This window comes from Heteronotia binoei, chromosome 10 (assembly GCF_032191835.1).
Source record: "Heteronotia binoei isolate CCM8104 ecotype False Entrance Well chromosome 10, APGP_CSIRO_Hbin_v1, whole genome shotgun sequence".
Classification (NCBI taxonomy): domain Eukaryota; kingdom Metazoa; phylum Chordata; class Lepidosauria; order Squamata; family Gekkonidae; genus Heteronotia; species Heteronotia binoei.
In genome coordinates, this window is record NC_083232.1 from 19002413 (window position 1) to 19015901 (window position 13489).

Consider the following 13489-nt stretch of genomic DNA (forward strand, 5'->3'; position numbering starts at 1 on the left):
TTAGGAGTCAACTTAATAAGAGTAAAGTATGTAGCAGAAGTGGCATAATAAATATTACTTTTTCTCAGTACTGATTGCTCTTAATAGGAATAATGGTATAAAAATGAAACTTGGTTGTATAGCTACATTTCCTTACTTTAAAAATTCAGGCATAAGTTGAGAAAATACTTAAAAGAGAAATTAATATTTCAGTTGAAATTACAAACGTAATTTCCCTCCTGTCACTTTTTGGTGACCTTTTGTGACAGCTTGTCTCTATTGGAGGGAAGCATTCTTACTTGCTGATTAAAGATGTCGTTTGAAACCATTTTATTACCAAGGGTGGCAAAATTAATCTTGACACTTGGAGGCACTAGAAAAATAATTGCTGATTCACTGCATTAGCTGTGTGAAAGAATTCTGCAGTCGAGACTGCATCTGTGCTGGCAAAAATATGTTAAATATTTTTCCTTGTGAATGAATTTGGAGGTATCTTCTGCCTTTGCAAAGAGAAAGGGAAATCTCTGGTTTTGGGAGGGTGTTAGATTAGGTAGATTGCATAGCTTGAGTATAAAATGGGCGTGAGTTGTGGCCAGTAAGGCCTGTCCTGGCAGTAATAACGGGAATAGCCTCCCAGAAGCCAATAATAGTTGAAAGTATTTAAAAGGGACTGCAAGATCTTTTCAAAAGGGGTTTTACACAGTGACAAGTGAATACCGCTGGAGTGTATTCTTGGTTTTATGGGTAACCATTTAAAATGTTGTGTGCTGCTAGAAGCACACAGGAAGGATATGCATAACGGGTAACCTTGGGTAAATTGTTGTACTTTAGTCTAATAACAGAGTTAGGAGAATAATTTGAAACAGATGGGAATATCCAAGAAATTGGGTGAGGAGGAGGAGGATGTACAGAGGAGAGCCAGTCTGGTGTACAGGTTAGTGTTAGACTAGGATCTGGGAAGCCCAGCCTGCCGTCAAGCTCACTGGGAGACATTGAGCCAGTCACTCTCAGCCTTACCGGCCTTGCATAGATGTTAGGACAGGAAAGGAAGAATTGAGAGTTAAGACTCATGGGCTGGATCTACACGTGGCTGGATTGTTGTGCAATAGCAGTCATCTGCACCTGGGTTGTCTTGCCTTTTTCTAAACCTGACTAATGCCCCCTCCCTCATAATTGCATTAGAGTGAGCTCTTCTTTTCTTCTCAGACCTGACTGCTTCCCTGCTACTGAATGCACCCCACTTTCAGCTGCCAGGATTCTGCAGGGTTTGTGGGCAGCACAGACATAGCAATGGCTGCAGACACCTTTGCAGGAGAGGACAAGGGTGGTTCTGAAGCTACATGTGGCTCTGAAGGCAGCTTCTTAGATTGGCTCCATCTTTTATTCCTTGTTCCCCAAGTTTGGTACTTGAGAGTTAAGACTCATTCTTTGGAGTGAGATGGAAAAGAAATCCAAGAATGTCACATCTCGTTTAACCCTTACAATCAATGTCAGATATATATCCATTTAAATTTAGTCTATCGCAACTTTATAGAAAAATGGGACAGAGTCTGATTTTTCACAAAAACGGCAGTGCTGCTGCATCAGGGGCCCCAGCCTTTCTGAGCCTTTGGATGGTGGGTGCAGCTACAAAATGGCTGCCGCAGGTGATGGTGCCAGCCACAAAATGGCTGCAGTAGCTTAGCTTCAGTCACACAGAGAAGATCCTAGTGCTGTGGCGGCAGCTGTTGTCAAGGGAGCATTTTTAAAAATCTGTACAGTCAGTCAAATCTCCCAGCAGCCTATCGGAAGCCTTGCTGGGCAAAAGTCCCACCTGGCCCTGCCCGCTTCCTCAAAATACTAATGCCAGGAAAGGTATCATCGGGATCCCTTCACTCCATGTTCATTGCCCATCACCTTGCCCCCCCCCCCCCCGTATTGTGCTCAATATATGATGCAGGAGATGAATTTGGCTGCAAGAAGAGCATGTGAGGAGAGAGGCTGCAGAAAGGAACATGGGAAGCCCAAGGAGAGATCTGAGCACTCTCGAGGCACTTCTGCTGTTTAAAGCTGGATCTGCCTACACAGTTTGGGTAGGTCTGAGCTCCAGTGCTAAGTAAGCCAGCAGTTTCTGTAGGAACGTTTGGGGTTGCCTTTGACAAAGCTGCATTTTGGTTCTTAGGCTGAACTATACAAAAGCAAACAGTAACAGGACAAGCTCAGCAAGAAAAATATACTTTTGGACAGCACAGTGGTTAGTACCAATTTCCCCCAGTTCTTGGTAAAATAAAGGCTTCATTAAGCAAATAGCCCTGTAGCCGTGATGGCTGGCCTCCTTCAAAACGTGTTGAGGAAAAAAAACATTCAGCTAAACCTCAAGGTAATGTTTGCTTCGTAAGAGTTTCGGTTTTGACAGATTGCATTTGAAGTAGAAATTCTTTATATCTATATATAAATATATAAAAGTGCTAAGTGTTGAATGCTGTTTGCATTTCTGATGGAGCTTGACCTGTTCCTCTGCTCTCCCATCCCACAGGGCCTTTGTTCGCACAAGTCCCACAGTCCTCGGGATGGCCTTTTTCTATTGTATAAGGGGGTCCCTCTGTCCTTTTCACAAGCAGAAAAGCCAGTGGGATCCAGCCCATATGCTTGGGCCAGGGACAGTGGAGGGAACAGTTCAGAAGCTGAGTGTTAAGACTGCCCAGAGTTTACTTCTCAGTTCACTGCTTTACTTAAAAGTGAAACCAAGAATAGAAAACATGGCGCGGCCTGCCATGTCATGAAACTACAGAGGCCTCCAGTCTTGTTGGTTCTGTGGGCGCTTTTGGACTTTTGAGATAGGGTGTGGGTGATGCCACAGGATGGTCGCCATGAGAGAGCAGGGCCAGTCAGAAAGTCGCTGTTGGAGACAGGATTGGGCCTGTGCTTTGAGGGGGAATTGCTCTGTGGTAGCAAGCAGTTGGGTGCCAAGGAGGGCATCATGTTGACGATCACTGGACTCTAATGGCAGCAAATAATCGCAAAAGCTCACATTAGTTTTTCCACATGTGAAAAAATTTTCTGCCATTGCGGTAAAACCCTTGGTGCTTATTTGGGCAAAAGTAAGACCATTATGGTATGCTCTCGGTAGAACTTCATATCCAAGGTTTGGAGGGCTTTTGTCCTTTAATATCACTACAATAGGAGTGATGGGGATCCATTTCCTAACTTCTGTGAAAGGATCATCAAGGTGTTTTCGTGTTGAATCCCTTTCCCTTGCTTTTGCTATAAATGATACAGAGAACTGTTTGAATGGTCTGAAGATAAACTAGAATTAGTAGTATTCCTCAGTAGTTTTATTTAGAAGTATGTCTTTCTTTATGTAGTATTCTGCCATTGTGTTTGAAATTATAAGTAAATGGACATTTCTCCATGAATTTCTTGAATTTTACTTAAACTAGAAGGGAAAGCAGGGAATGAAATCTAAATTAAAAATAGAGGTTGGTATCTGGTCAGACAGTGAGAATGGTGATGGGATCAGCCTCCTGTTCTAGGAATCTAGTGAGTTCTTTCCATTAGTAGCTATATGTTCTCAGTGTACATTAGTTGTCATAATGAGGTTGAGACACACAGAGAATTTAATGCAAATAGTTTCACTTGAAACCCTATTGACTGTGCTAGAAATGCTTATCTTCCAAAAGTTGAACTTAGTTACATTTTGGGGGTGGGGGGAGACGGCCTGTTTTCAAATTCAGTAATTTGCCACGGGGAAGAGGAGTACTTTTGAAAGAAGAAAAAAATGTGTCCTCACTAAATGCAAGCATGCATTTGCAAATTAAAAGGATATAAGGAAATGATTACATGAATTAAATGTTCATCAATCGTCTTGGGGTTGCATACCATATCATCAGAGGGGCTGATGTTATTCTATCATAGCAGCAGTCAAAATGTTATCAGTTGATTGCTGTTCTAATCCTTCTGGCAAACACCAATTGTGCCCATTTCTCTTGTACAATAGAACTTTCTGCAGAAGCCAAAGCGGCATTACTTGAATTTGAAGAGAGGGAGCGGCAGCTTAAACAGGGGCGCTACGGCTCGAGAAGAGGAGGAAGGCGAGGAGGGCCTTTAATGTGTCGTGGAATGGGAGAACAAAGAAGAGACAATGAACGGGGCAGGCTGAAGGATCACCGGCCGGCACTGCTAGCAACCCAGACGACTGTCACGGTACCCTTAATGCCATGCTGGTTAATGCAGAATCCTGTGCTGGCTTGTATTCATCTGCTTTTAGACAATGAGCTCCATCAAAGGGGTTATTTGGGTGTATACCTTAGCCAATGCACTGTTGCCAGTTGAACACATGAAATAGCATAATAATAATAATAATAATAATAATAATAATAAATTTTATTTTATATCCCGCCCTCCCCCGCCGAGGCAGTCTCAGGGCATGCTTCCTGGTGTCATCCCAAGGCTCCTGAGAGCTGCAGCTCTGCCTTTAGCCCTGGGGAAAGTAGGCTACAAATCTGGAGAGATCACTTTTAAGGGCTTCCAGCAAGGCTTGTTGTGTGATGTAAAGGGGGGGGGGGGCGGGGAGGATTTCCTAGTGGCTCAGGTTGGTTTCACTCCAGCCCAGATGGCACATGTATTTGACTAGCTGGATCAAACTGACCATCATTGGTCAGTGTTAGCTCTTTGTTCCAGATGTAATCTGTGTTTGAGTAGAGAATAGGCCATTTAGGGACATTCTGAGTCTCCTGGGGGACAGCAATTGCATGATGTTAGACAAACAAGCACCCTGCTGGCTTAGACTGTGGTCCGGCAACCTATTTCCAACTGCAATTGAATAGCACAAAAACCTTAACAAGTAGAGAAAGAAGGGCAAGAGTGGTCTCCTGCTTTCTTTTGCCGCCATAGCTGGGATACTGCCTCTGGACATGGAGTTTCCATGAGCTGTTGATAGAGTGAATTTATACAATCTCCAATGAAAATATGAACTTGGAAATTTCAGGAAGTCTCCTATGTTTTTTTTTGTGGCACGGGCTGTTTTTAACACAAAGGTAATATAATTTCAAGCGGTTACATTTGTTTGTTTTTGCCTTGTCATTTCAGTCTCATTCGCAAAGGATGTTTTCTCATCAGCAACCCATCAGGAATCTCTTCCAGCAGCCGCCGCCACCACAGCAGCCACAGATGCAGGGCCTGCTGCCGATTCCCCCTCAGCATCACACGCCGCCCCCTCCCCCTCAAGGGCTCCACATGCCCCTGCAGCTAGAGACACCAAGAATACTGATGACTCCTCCTCCAGTGACCTCGCAGCAGCCAAAGAACATTCACATCAACCCCCACTTCAAAGGGACGGTAGTAACTCCTGTACAAGGTGAGACTTTATCAGGAGGACACCTGCATTTTGTGTCACTTGTTTAGAGATACCATTCTCTGGTCATTTAGCAAATTACAGCTGTCAAGACAGTTAATGGAGAAGAAGCAGTTCTTTGGAACAAATCACCAAAGGCCCAATAATAATACCTTTTTTAAAAGCCATAAGGGCAGCAAGCAGCCGTGCAGACATGTTAATCCAGTAGCAGTAGGGCTAGGTTAGGACAAGGCCACAGTCACAGCCAGCCAGTGTAGGGTGGTGGTTAAAGTGTCAGACTTGAGGCTGGGAGACCCAGGTTCAAGTCTTCTTTCTGAGGTGGAAGCTTGCTGGGTGACCTTGGGCTGTTTACACCCTCAGTTTAACTTGTTTCCCATGAGAGTTGTGAAAATAAAATGGAGGAGAGGAGCGTGATGTAGGCCTCTTTGCGTCCCAGTTGGGGAGCAAATGTGGGGTGTTAGTGAAATAAATATGAGGAGTCCTTCTAAAATGAATGAAATACAGTGCAAGACAGACTTCCTGGGGAAAGAGTCCCATAATCTTGGCACCTGAGTACCATCATCTTGGTAGTCAGGCCAGTACATATGCAAGTAGACCTCACAGAAGCCAATACCCAGCAATTCATACCAGCCAATACCAGCACACTAGTCCTGACACAAGTGGTTAGCAGCAGTGCCAGTTTTATATGCATGTTGACCTTAGAACAGGTTAATTCAATGGCCTTGTATTATGTGCCTCCCCATAATTGATCTTTAAATGTTTTCCTCTGGTGATGTGGGGCAGAAAACTTTCTCTAGAACGTTATCTGGAGAAGGGCATGTTACACTGCAAATACATGTAACAATCCAAATAAGAAATCAAGTTATAAAGTCACCAGACTTATAGCTTATTAGGCCACACACCCCTGATGTAGCCAATCCTCCAGGAGTTTACAGGGCTCTTATTCCAGGGCCTACTGTAAGCTCTTGGAGGATTGGCTTCATCAGGGCATGTGACCTAATACACAAAGGAGCTCCTGCTACAAAAAAAGCCCTGGTGGAAGGGATATTATAATTGGCACTCTGAGATGTCCAATTGACCTATGTGGGTGAGGACTGAATTCTGTTAAAACAGACGAGTGGACAACTATGCCCAGGCCAAATTGCACACAATTCTTTACACATGCTAAAATAAGCATGTCAGCAGTTTTCAGTGCCTCCTTTGTTCTTACTTAAATTTGAAGAATATAAGGAATGCACACTCTTTATCTTTAAATTTTCAGTTGCTACCTCTTCCCAAATAATGCCCACCCTTCAGTTTTTTCCATAAATATTTCAGTTCAGGTATTATTGGTACACAAAATTAGCATGAGGTGCTACTTAAATTAGCTTACTAAATATAAGTCAAAATAAGCATGCTAAAGAAGATCACACTCTGTTTAGGTTAGGGGTGTCAGACATAAGGCCCAGTGGCCGGAACTGGCCCAGCCAAGGGCTCCTATGCAGGCCGCAAGAAACTGAGGCAAGGGAGAGAGTGCTGGAGCAGAGGAGGGGGCAGAGCCACTCCATTGTGGCTTCAGCATGGCAGAACAACATTGTCTGCAGCAGTCAAGCATTGTGGGAGCATCTGCCCAGTACTGCACTGCTGCCTCTCCAGTCTGCTTCTGTGGGTTTTCATCTGCACCCCACTCCTAGCCTATGAGGCCTTCTAGTGAGGATACACCAACTATGAACTTGCCAACTACTGTCTTTTATCTCTCTGGTACCTGGCATTATGTTTTATGGGACACATGGCCCGGCTGGACAAAGTCTCATGTCAGATCCAGCCCTCATAACAAATGAGTTTGATGCCGCTGGTTTAGGGCATTTGATCATTCCCCCCCCCCCCCCCAATGTTTGGTTCTTATGTTTCCAGAAGGCCACATCACTACTTTCTTTGTTCCAGAGCTTCCTGAAACAGTCCAAATTGCTTGAAAACTCAATTGCAGGAAGCAGAGCGAAATTGGCAAAACTTCCAAAAAGATGGCATAAGTTGGACTAACTTACTGTGGTGTTGCTGTTGACTTTGGTGATGGTGGGGGGGAACGGAGTACAGGCAAGCATCTGATATAGCATGTTTGGAAATTAGGCCATAGGTCAGTTTTGAGTAGTGCTCGTGTTTGAGTGATATGGTTAGCTGCCTTTAGAAGAAAAAATATAAATTGCCCATAGATCGTCCGGTTCTACATTTACGTGTACATTTTTGTAGCTGATGCCATTAGGCTCCTGATTGCCCTGTTGCATGCTGTTAACTGATTTTGACTGCCTGCAGCTATTTGTGGGGATGGGGGAGGCAGCTGCCTGTGAGGGTGATGGCTGATAAAAATGGCACGGAGTCTCGGCTAAAACAAATTGATTTCAAAGGTGCGATCCTTGTTTTCAGTGCCCTTGCTGCCAGTCCCAACCCAGCCAAGACCTGCCGTGGGACCCCAGAGATTTCCCGTGAGTAGCAGCTGTTTCTTCTTCTGTGATATGGATGAGCATACATTTGCAAGGAAATATTAATATGGCAAATACAGGCAGGGCCAGCGAAATACAATTTTTAAGGATTTGTAAATATTGACAGTGATCTGTGCAGTTGAAAATTGTTTGTTAAAAGCTTAAGGTCAATGAATTTTTGAGAGCAGAATTAATTTGGTTTAACTGTAAAATGGTTGAACCAGTCTGTCCATGGTGGAGTTAAGAATGCACCTTTCTATTGTGGTCCTCTCCATACTAATAGGAAAATTGCTTACTTAATAACAAAGCAACCTGCTTGGTTATTTTAAGCGTTTAATATCAGATGTTGATCTGGCATTGAGTGACCCTCCTCTTCTTCCTTATCTTTGGCTTCTAAAACACACTAACCAGCTCTTTCTCTTAGCTAATCCACCAGCCTTGATTGATTAGTTCTTCGAATGGCATTGAGTACACGCAACCCGCTTGCCATTCATATTCTGGCAGTATGTAAATTCTGCTATTTTTTTATTTTAGAATTTTTCCACACTGAACATCCATCTATGTAGTGGGCATGTTCGGAAAGGGTCGTTGCCCTCATTTCCCTCCCCTTAATTACAGAAGTATTGAAAATGTAACTCTAAAACAATTGCTGAAGTAACCATGATTATTGTTTGCATATACAGAATTGCTCTTTGTATTTGGCAGCTACACACAAAAATTAGTTGGAAGCCGAAAATGCACCTCTCAGAAATACAGGAATAGAATTGTGATTTCCATATTCCTACAATAGGAGGATTATTTCTGCTTTAAAGATGCCTATCTAATCAATGACTGTGCCTGCATTTCCTGTGAAGGATTACTGATAGTCATAATAATGAATGTAGAATTTGTATTAAAACATACTAGAAATGCCTTGAAACCTGTGGGCGTCTTGATAGCATTGCCAACTCTTTATTTTTATGATGAAGGATTCTGATAGTGTGTGCTCTGGCTTTTGTTTCAACCAGAGATTCCCCCCCACCCACCCATAAAACAGATTTCCTTTTAGAATAAAGAGAATTTTGTTAACAGATTTCTTTCTGAAAGAGTACCTCCATGACCAAGACTTCCAAGATTTATTAAAAGAATGGAACTCATTATGACCCTTTCACTAAATACTGAATGTTAACTGTCCTAGGAACTAATGGTTTCTAGTCTGTGTTATGCTACACATTAGTCTTGGGCCCCAAAGTGCCTGGCTTGCTCGTGGCCAGATGGATGAATTGTCCTCACCAGTACAGGTGTCTGAGCTTAGGCAATGGCAGGCAAATGGGGAGCAGCTGAGGAAGAACGTGCTTCCTGAAAAGCCCCATTAAATGGTAACTTTGTAGTGGTCTTCTGCCTTTATGCAATGCTCATGAAGTCCTAATCTAATAAAAATAGGGAACTGAATTCCTTTCAAGCAAAACTGAGCAGAATCATGCAGTTGGTGGAAAGTGTCATGAAGTTGCAGCTGACTTAGAGTAACCCCATGGGGTTTTCGAGGCAAGAGATGATCAGAGGGGATTTGCTGTCGCCTGCCTGTGCATTGTGACCTGGGCTTCCTCAGTGGTCTCACATCCAGATACTAACCAGAGCTGATCATGCGTAGCTTCTGAGAGCTGACAAGATCAGACTAGCCTGCGCCATCCAGGTCAGGGCAGAAGGACCACACGTTTTTTGATAATTTGGCAAGGCAACATGAGTCAGAATAAAGTTGTTTTGGAGGGTAGAGAAGGCCTGTTTACCCATTGTTACCCACCCAGTTTTGGGTGAGATGGTCAAATGACCAGGCAAGTGTTATCTGTCTTTGGAGGAGGTAGAACAAGTCCCCCTTTCTCTGTCTCTCTCAAGATCCAGTTACAAAACGTTTCATGGATACTGATTTGTCTTGTGTATGTTGTATGGCAGTCTAGTTGTAGATGTTGGTGGAGATGGTAAAACGGTAGCATCCTTCTTATTTTCTTCAATTTTTATTATACCAGGCTACTGCATTTTAGGAAACCAAGACATAGCAGTTAGAGAAAACTGTGTACAATTAGTCACTTGATTCTGGTTCTCTCTCTGTTTTTGCATTAAATTTCTAAGCCATTCTCCTGTTACATTGTGAAAATGCTTATTCATATAATTGTGTAAATACTAAAAAGCAGAAATGAACCTCCGTTGTGTGGAGTATCATGCAGCACTTTCAGAAGAACACAAAATAAAACCAGGTGATTTGTTGACCTCATCTAAGCTGACTAACATGTGCTAAGGAAGAAGGAGAAAAGTCATTGGTTGAGGTCACACTGTATACTCTTGAAAACCACAGTTCTGGGACGCTCTAATTCTAGGCGCTGGCAAAGATAGACTTCACTTTTTCCAATGTTCTTAGGGACAAGAAACCTGGGAACTGTAGCCAGTCCTTGGTTTCATAGTTAGCTGGCTACCTGAGCAGGGTAGGGGGTATGTCATGCTCCTGTTTCATATTTCTTAGGTTAAAAGAATACTTCTAAAACATGTGCAAATACTTATTTATGGCACATCCTTTCTGGTTCTAAATGTCTTGCAATTGCTGGTCCTGATGTTTTGAGAGACAGCTGATTGCCTCCTTGTAACACTGTTTATTTAGGTGTAAGACATTTTTTTAAAAAACCAACCAAGTTACTGCTATGATTCTGCTTTTGTTATGGCGTAACAGTAAATGAAATTTGCACTCCATTACTGTGTAGCAGGAGCGGTGGCCAATCCCATGTAGTAGGGAGAGCATTTTGTTTTCTTTTCTAGCGTGATACAAGGTATCAGGTGGTCATGACTGACATGTCTTGGATAGAGCTTTTATATGGCATTTCATGCAAATCATGTTTGAATGAGGCCGCTGAATCAAATTACATTTCTCTTCTATTATAGCTCCTGCAGATGTGCAACTGAGCTTCCTGGGTGCCTCCAGCAAGCTTTCCTTACGAGCGCATAGCGTTTTTGCAACTCACCAATGTAGTTCTATAATTACAGCGCTTACAATAGTGACGGAGCGCAGAGCATTTTTTTTCTCTTATCAGATCCATAAGTGGTAGCAAAACAGGTGCCGCGTGAGATCCTCCCCCCTTCCCCCTCCCCCTGTCAAGCAGCATCAGGCTGGCAGGGGAGAAACGCAATTTAAAATGCAGGTGACATAATAACAAACATCCTCCATTTGCTGGTGGGCTTCTGATTAATCACTATTACCATACATTATCATACCATCAAATTTAATCATATCAGTGAATTCCCATCTGCAGGAGGAGCAGCGGAAGCTAAACATGACGGTAACAGCTATTAAGCAAGAGTGGAAAAGGGGGCGTCTGAAATGAAGTAACCCTTTCCCTCGTGCTTTCTGTGCAGTGCCTTGTCTCTGCAAATGGTACCATCGAGCCAAAACGATGGGTGCTTGGTATGGACCATGACTTGCCAGGCCATGGATTTAGGTGTCCTTAATGGAAGGTGGGCATATGTAGGATATAGCAGGCATCTTAGTAAACAACATATGTAATTGGAAAACCTGGCTGGAAGGTAGTTAACATGATCTGGAAGAGTATAATCTGAATTAATGTAGTTCAGATCCGATTTGGAGGCACTCTTGCAGAATCCAGCTCTTCCACGAGCCTTGGATGGGTTGTAACCATTTAAAAGACACAGCTTCCGAAACAAGCAGCTAAACTCTATACTCTGAATATTCTGGCCTCTAGAATAATTGAAGCAAGTTGCCTTCAGTTTTAGGGTCACTACAGATCATAGTTTTGACTGAGTATAGGAATGTTTTCAGTTGCTTAACTTGGGTTATGTCCAGAGGCAGAGAAGCCTCCCGTTCAACTGGGAATCTTTCATTTCAGCTTGAGGTTTTTTTTGTAGGAATAAGGGACCTGGTTTTTGAACCAGAGCAGTTCAGGAATGGTGTTGCCTCGGTATGGAAGAAAGGCATAGGCAGGACAATTGAAACTTGTCTGTGAAATTTCATTGAGCCTCAAGTTTTAAGACTAGTGATTCTTGGCGCAGCAGCCAATAAGGGCCATGGCCTTTTTAAAACTGATGTGTGTTTTGAAAGGAATATGTGGGGTTGCAGGATGAATCTCTCAGTTACTGTGAGTGTGACAGCCGAACATGGCCTCTGTATTTTAAAGCTTATTTTACAAATATTCAACACTTGCAGGAAACTAAAGATGGAGGCCTTGTTTTCGGGCAGCCCTGAGTAGAAGTTTTACCTTTTCTCTGTTTTCCTTTTCACCAGCCAGTAAATAAAAGATCATACCAATGCAGGTCTAAGATTGGTGTGACTGCCCTGTTTCTCCATACTTACAATCCAAGCAGGCATTAGGTGATCAAAATGTAATGAGCGTCTGCTGATAATTGTTTCAGAAAATTCCTCTGGAAAGAGGAGTCACCATGTACCTCTCTCCCAGACCGTTTGAGACAGGGGTGTTTGTCCTCTCTGAACTGAAATGGCTGGTAGTTTGCAGCAAAAAGAGGGGTAGTCAGTCTGAGGAGTTGGCTTTAGCTGAAATATTGAGGAGAGAAGTTTCATTATACACAGGATGTTAAGTAGTTTTGAACTTTTTTTTGTTTTGTTTTTAAAAGCTTTAGAATAGGGGTGGCCAAATTTGTTTAATGTAAGAGCCACATAAAATAAACATCAGATGGTTGAGAGCCGGAAGGAAGGAAGGGTGAAAAGAAAGCAAATAGATGTGGTGAGGGAGGTAGAGGTGGAAAGAAGATGATATAGATAGATAGATAGATAGATAATTTTTATTTATATCCCGCCCTCCCCGCTGGAGCAGGCTCAGGGCGGCTAACAACATCATTCAAATTACCATTATACAAAAGACAAAGTTACATTAAACATTAACATTAAAATTCTGATAAGTTTAAAATTAATTAATTAAATTGATAAAAGTGCTAATGCTATTTGTTCTTTATGATGGCGGTAATCATTAGCAATTTCTTTCTACGTCAGCGAAAGCCAGTCGGAAGAGGAAAGTCTTGCAGGCCCTGCGGAATTGTTCAAGGTCCCGCAGGGCCCGCATTTCCTCTGGAAGTTGGTTCCATAGGTTCGGGGCTACAGAGGAGAAGGCCCGATTGCGGGTGCATTGCAGCTTCACCTCTCTTGGTCCGGGGGTGGTCAACAAGTTTTTTCCAGCTGACCTCAGTGCTCTCTGGGGTTCATATGGGGAGAGACGGTCCCTAAGGTAGACAGGTCCTCGACCATATAGGGCTTTAAAGGTAATGACCAGCACTTTGTAACGAACCCGGTATATAACTGGCAGCCAGTGCAGCTCGCGCAGCCCAGGCTGTATGTGCTCCCATTTAGGGAGCCCCAGCAACAGTCTGGCCGCTGCGTTCTGCACCAGCTGCAGCTTCCGGGTTCGGTACAGAGGCAGCCCCATGTAGAGGGCATTACAGTAATCCAGTCTCGAGGTGACCGTTGCGTGAAGTACCGTTGCCAGATCTTGGCGCTCTAGGAAGGGAGCCAACTGCCTTGCCCGCCTCAGATGGAAAAAGGCTGACTTGGCAGTGGCTGCAATCTGGGCCTCCATTGGATTTATACCCAGCCCTATACTCTGAATCTCAGAGTCTCAGAGCGGCTTATAATCTCCTTTACCTTCTCCCCACCCTCCCAAACAATAGACACCCTGTGAGGTAGGTGGGGCTGAGAGAGCTCTCCCAGAACTGCCCATTCAAGGACAGCTCTGCA

General features: G+C 43.4%; 1 protein-coding gene across 1 annotated transcript in view; it reads left to right on the forward strand.

The window, feature by feature from the left end:
* Window positions 1–13489, forward strand: part of LOC132578176 (RNA-binding protein 33-like) — a 108366-nt gene that overhangs the window by 35846 nt on the left and 59031 nt on the right. Inside the window, exons 8-10 of the mRNA XM_060248049.1 lie at window positions 3956–4161; window positions 5047–5314; window positions 7712–7770. Coding sequence (XP_060104032.1) covers window positions 3956–4161; window positions 5047–5314; window positions 7712–7770 — 533 coding nt within the window. The remainder of the gene's footprint in view (window positions 1–3955; window positions 4162–5046; window positions 5315–7711; window positions 7771–13489) is intronic.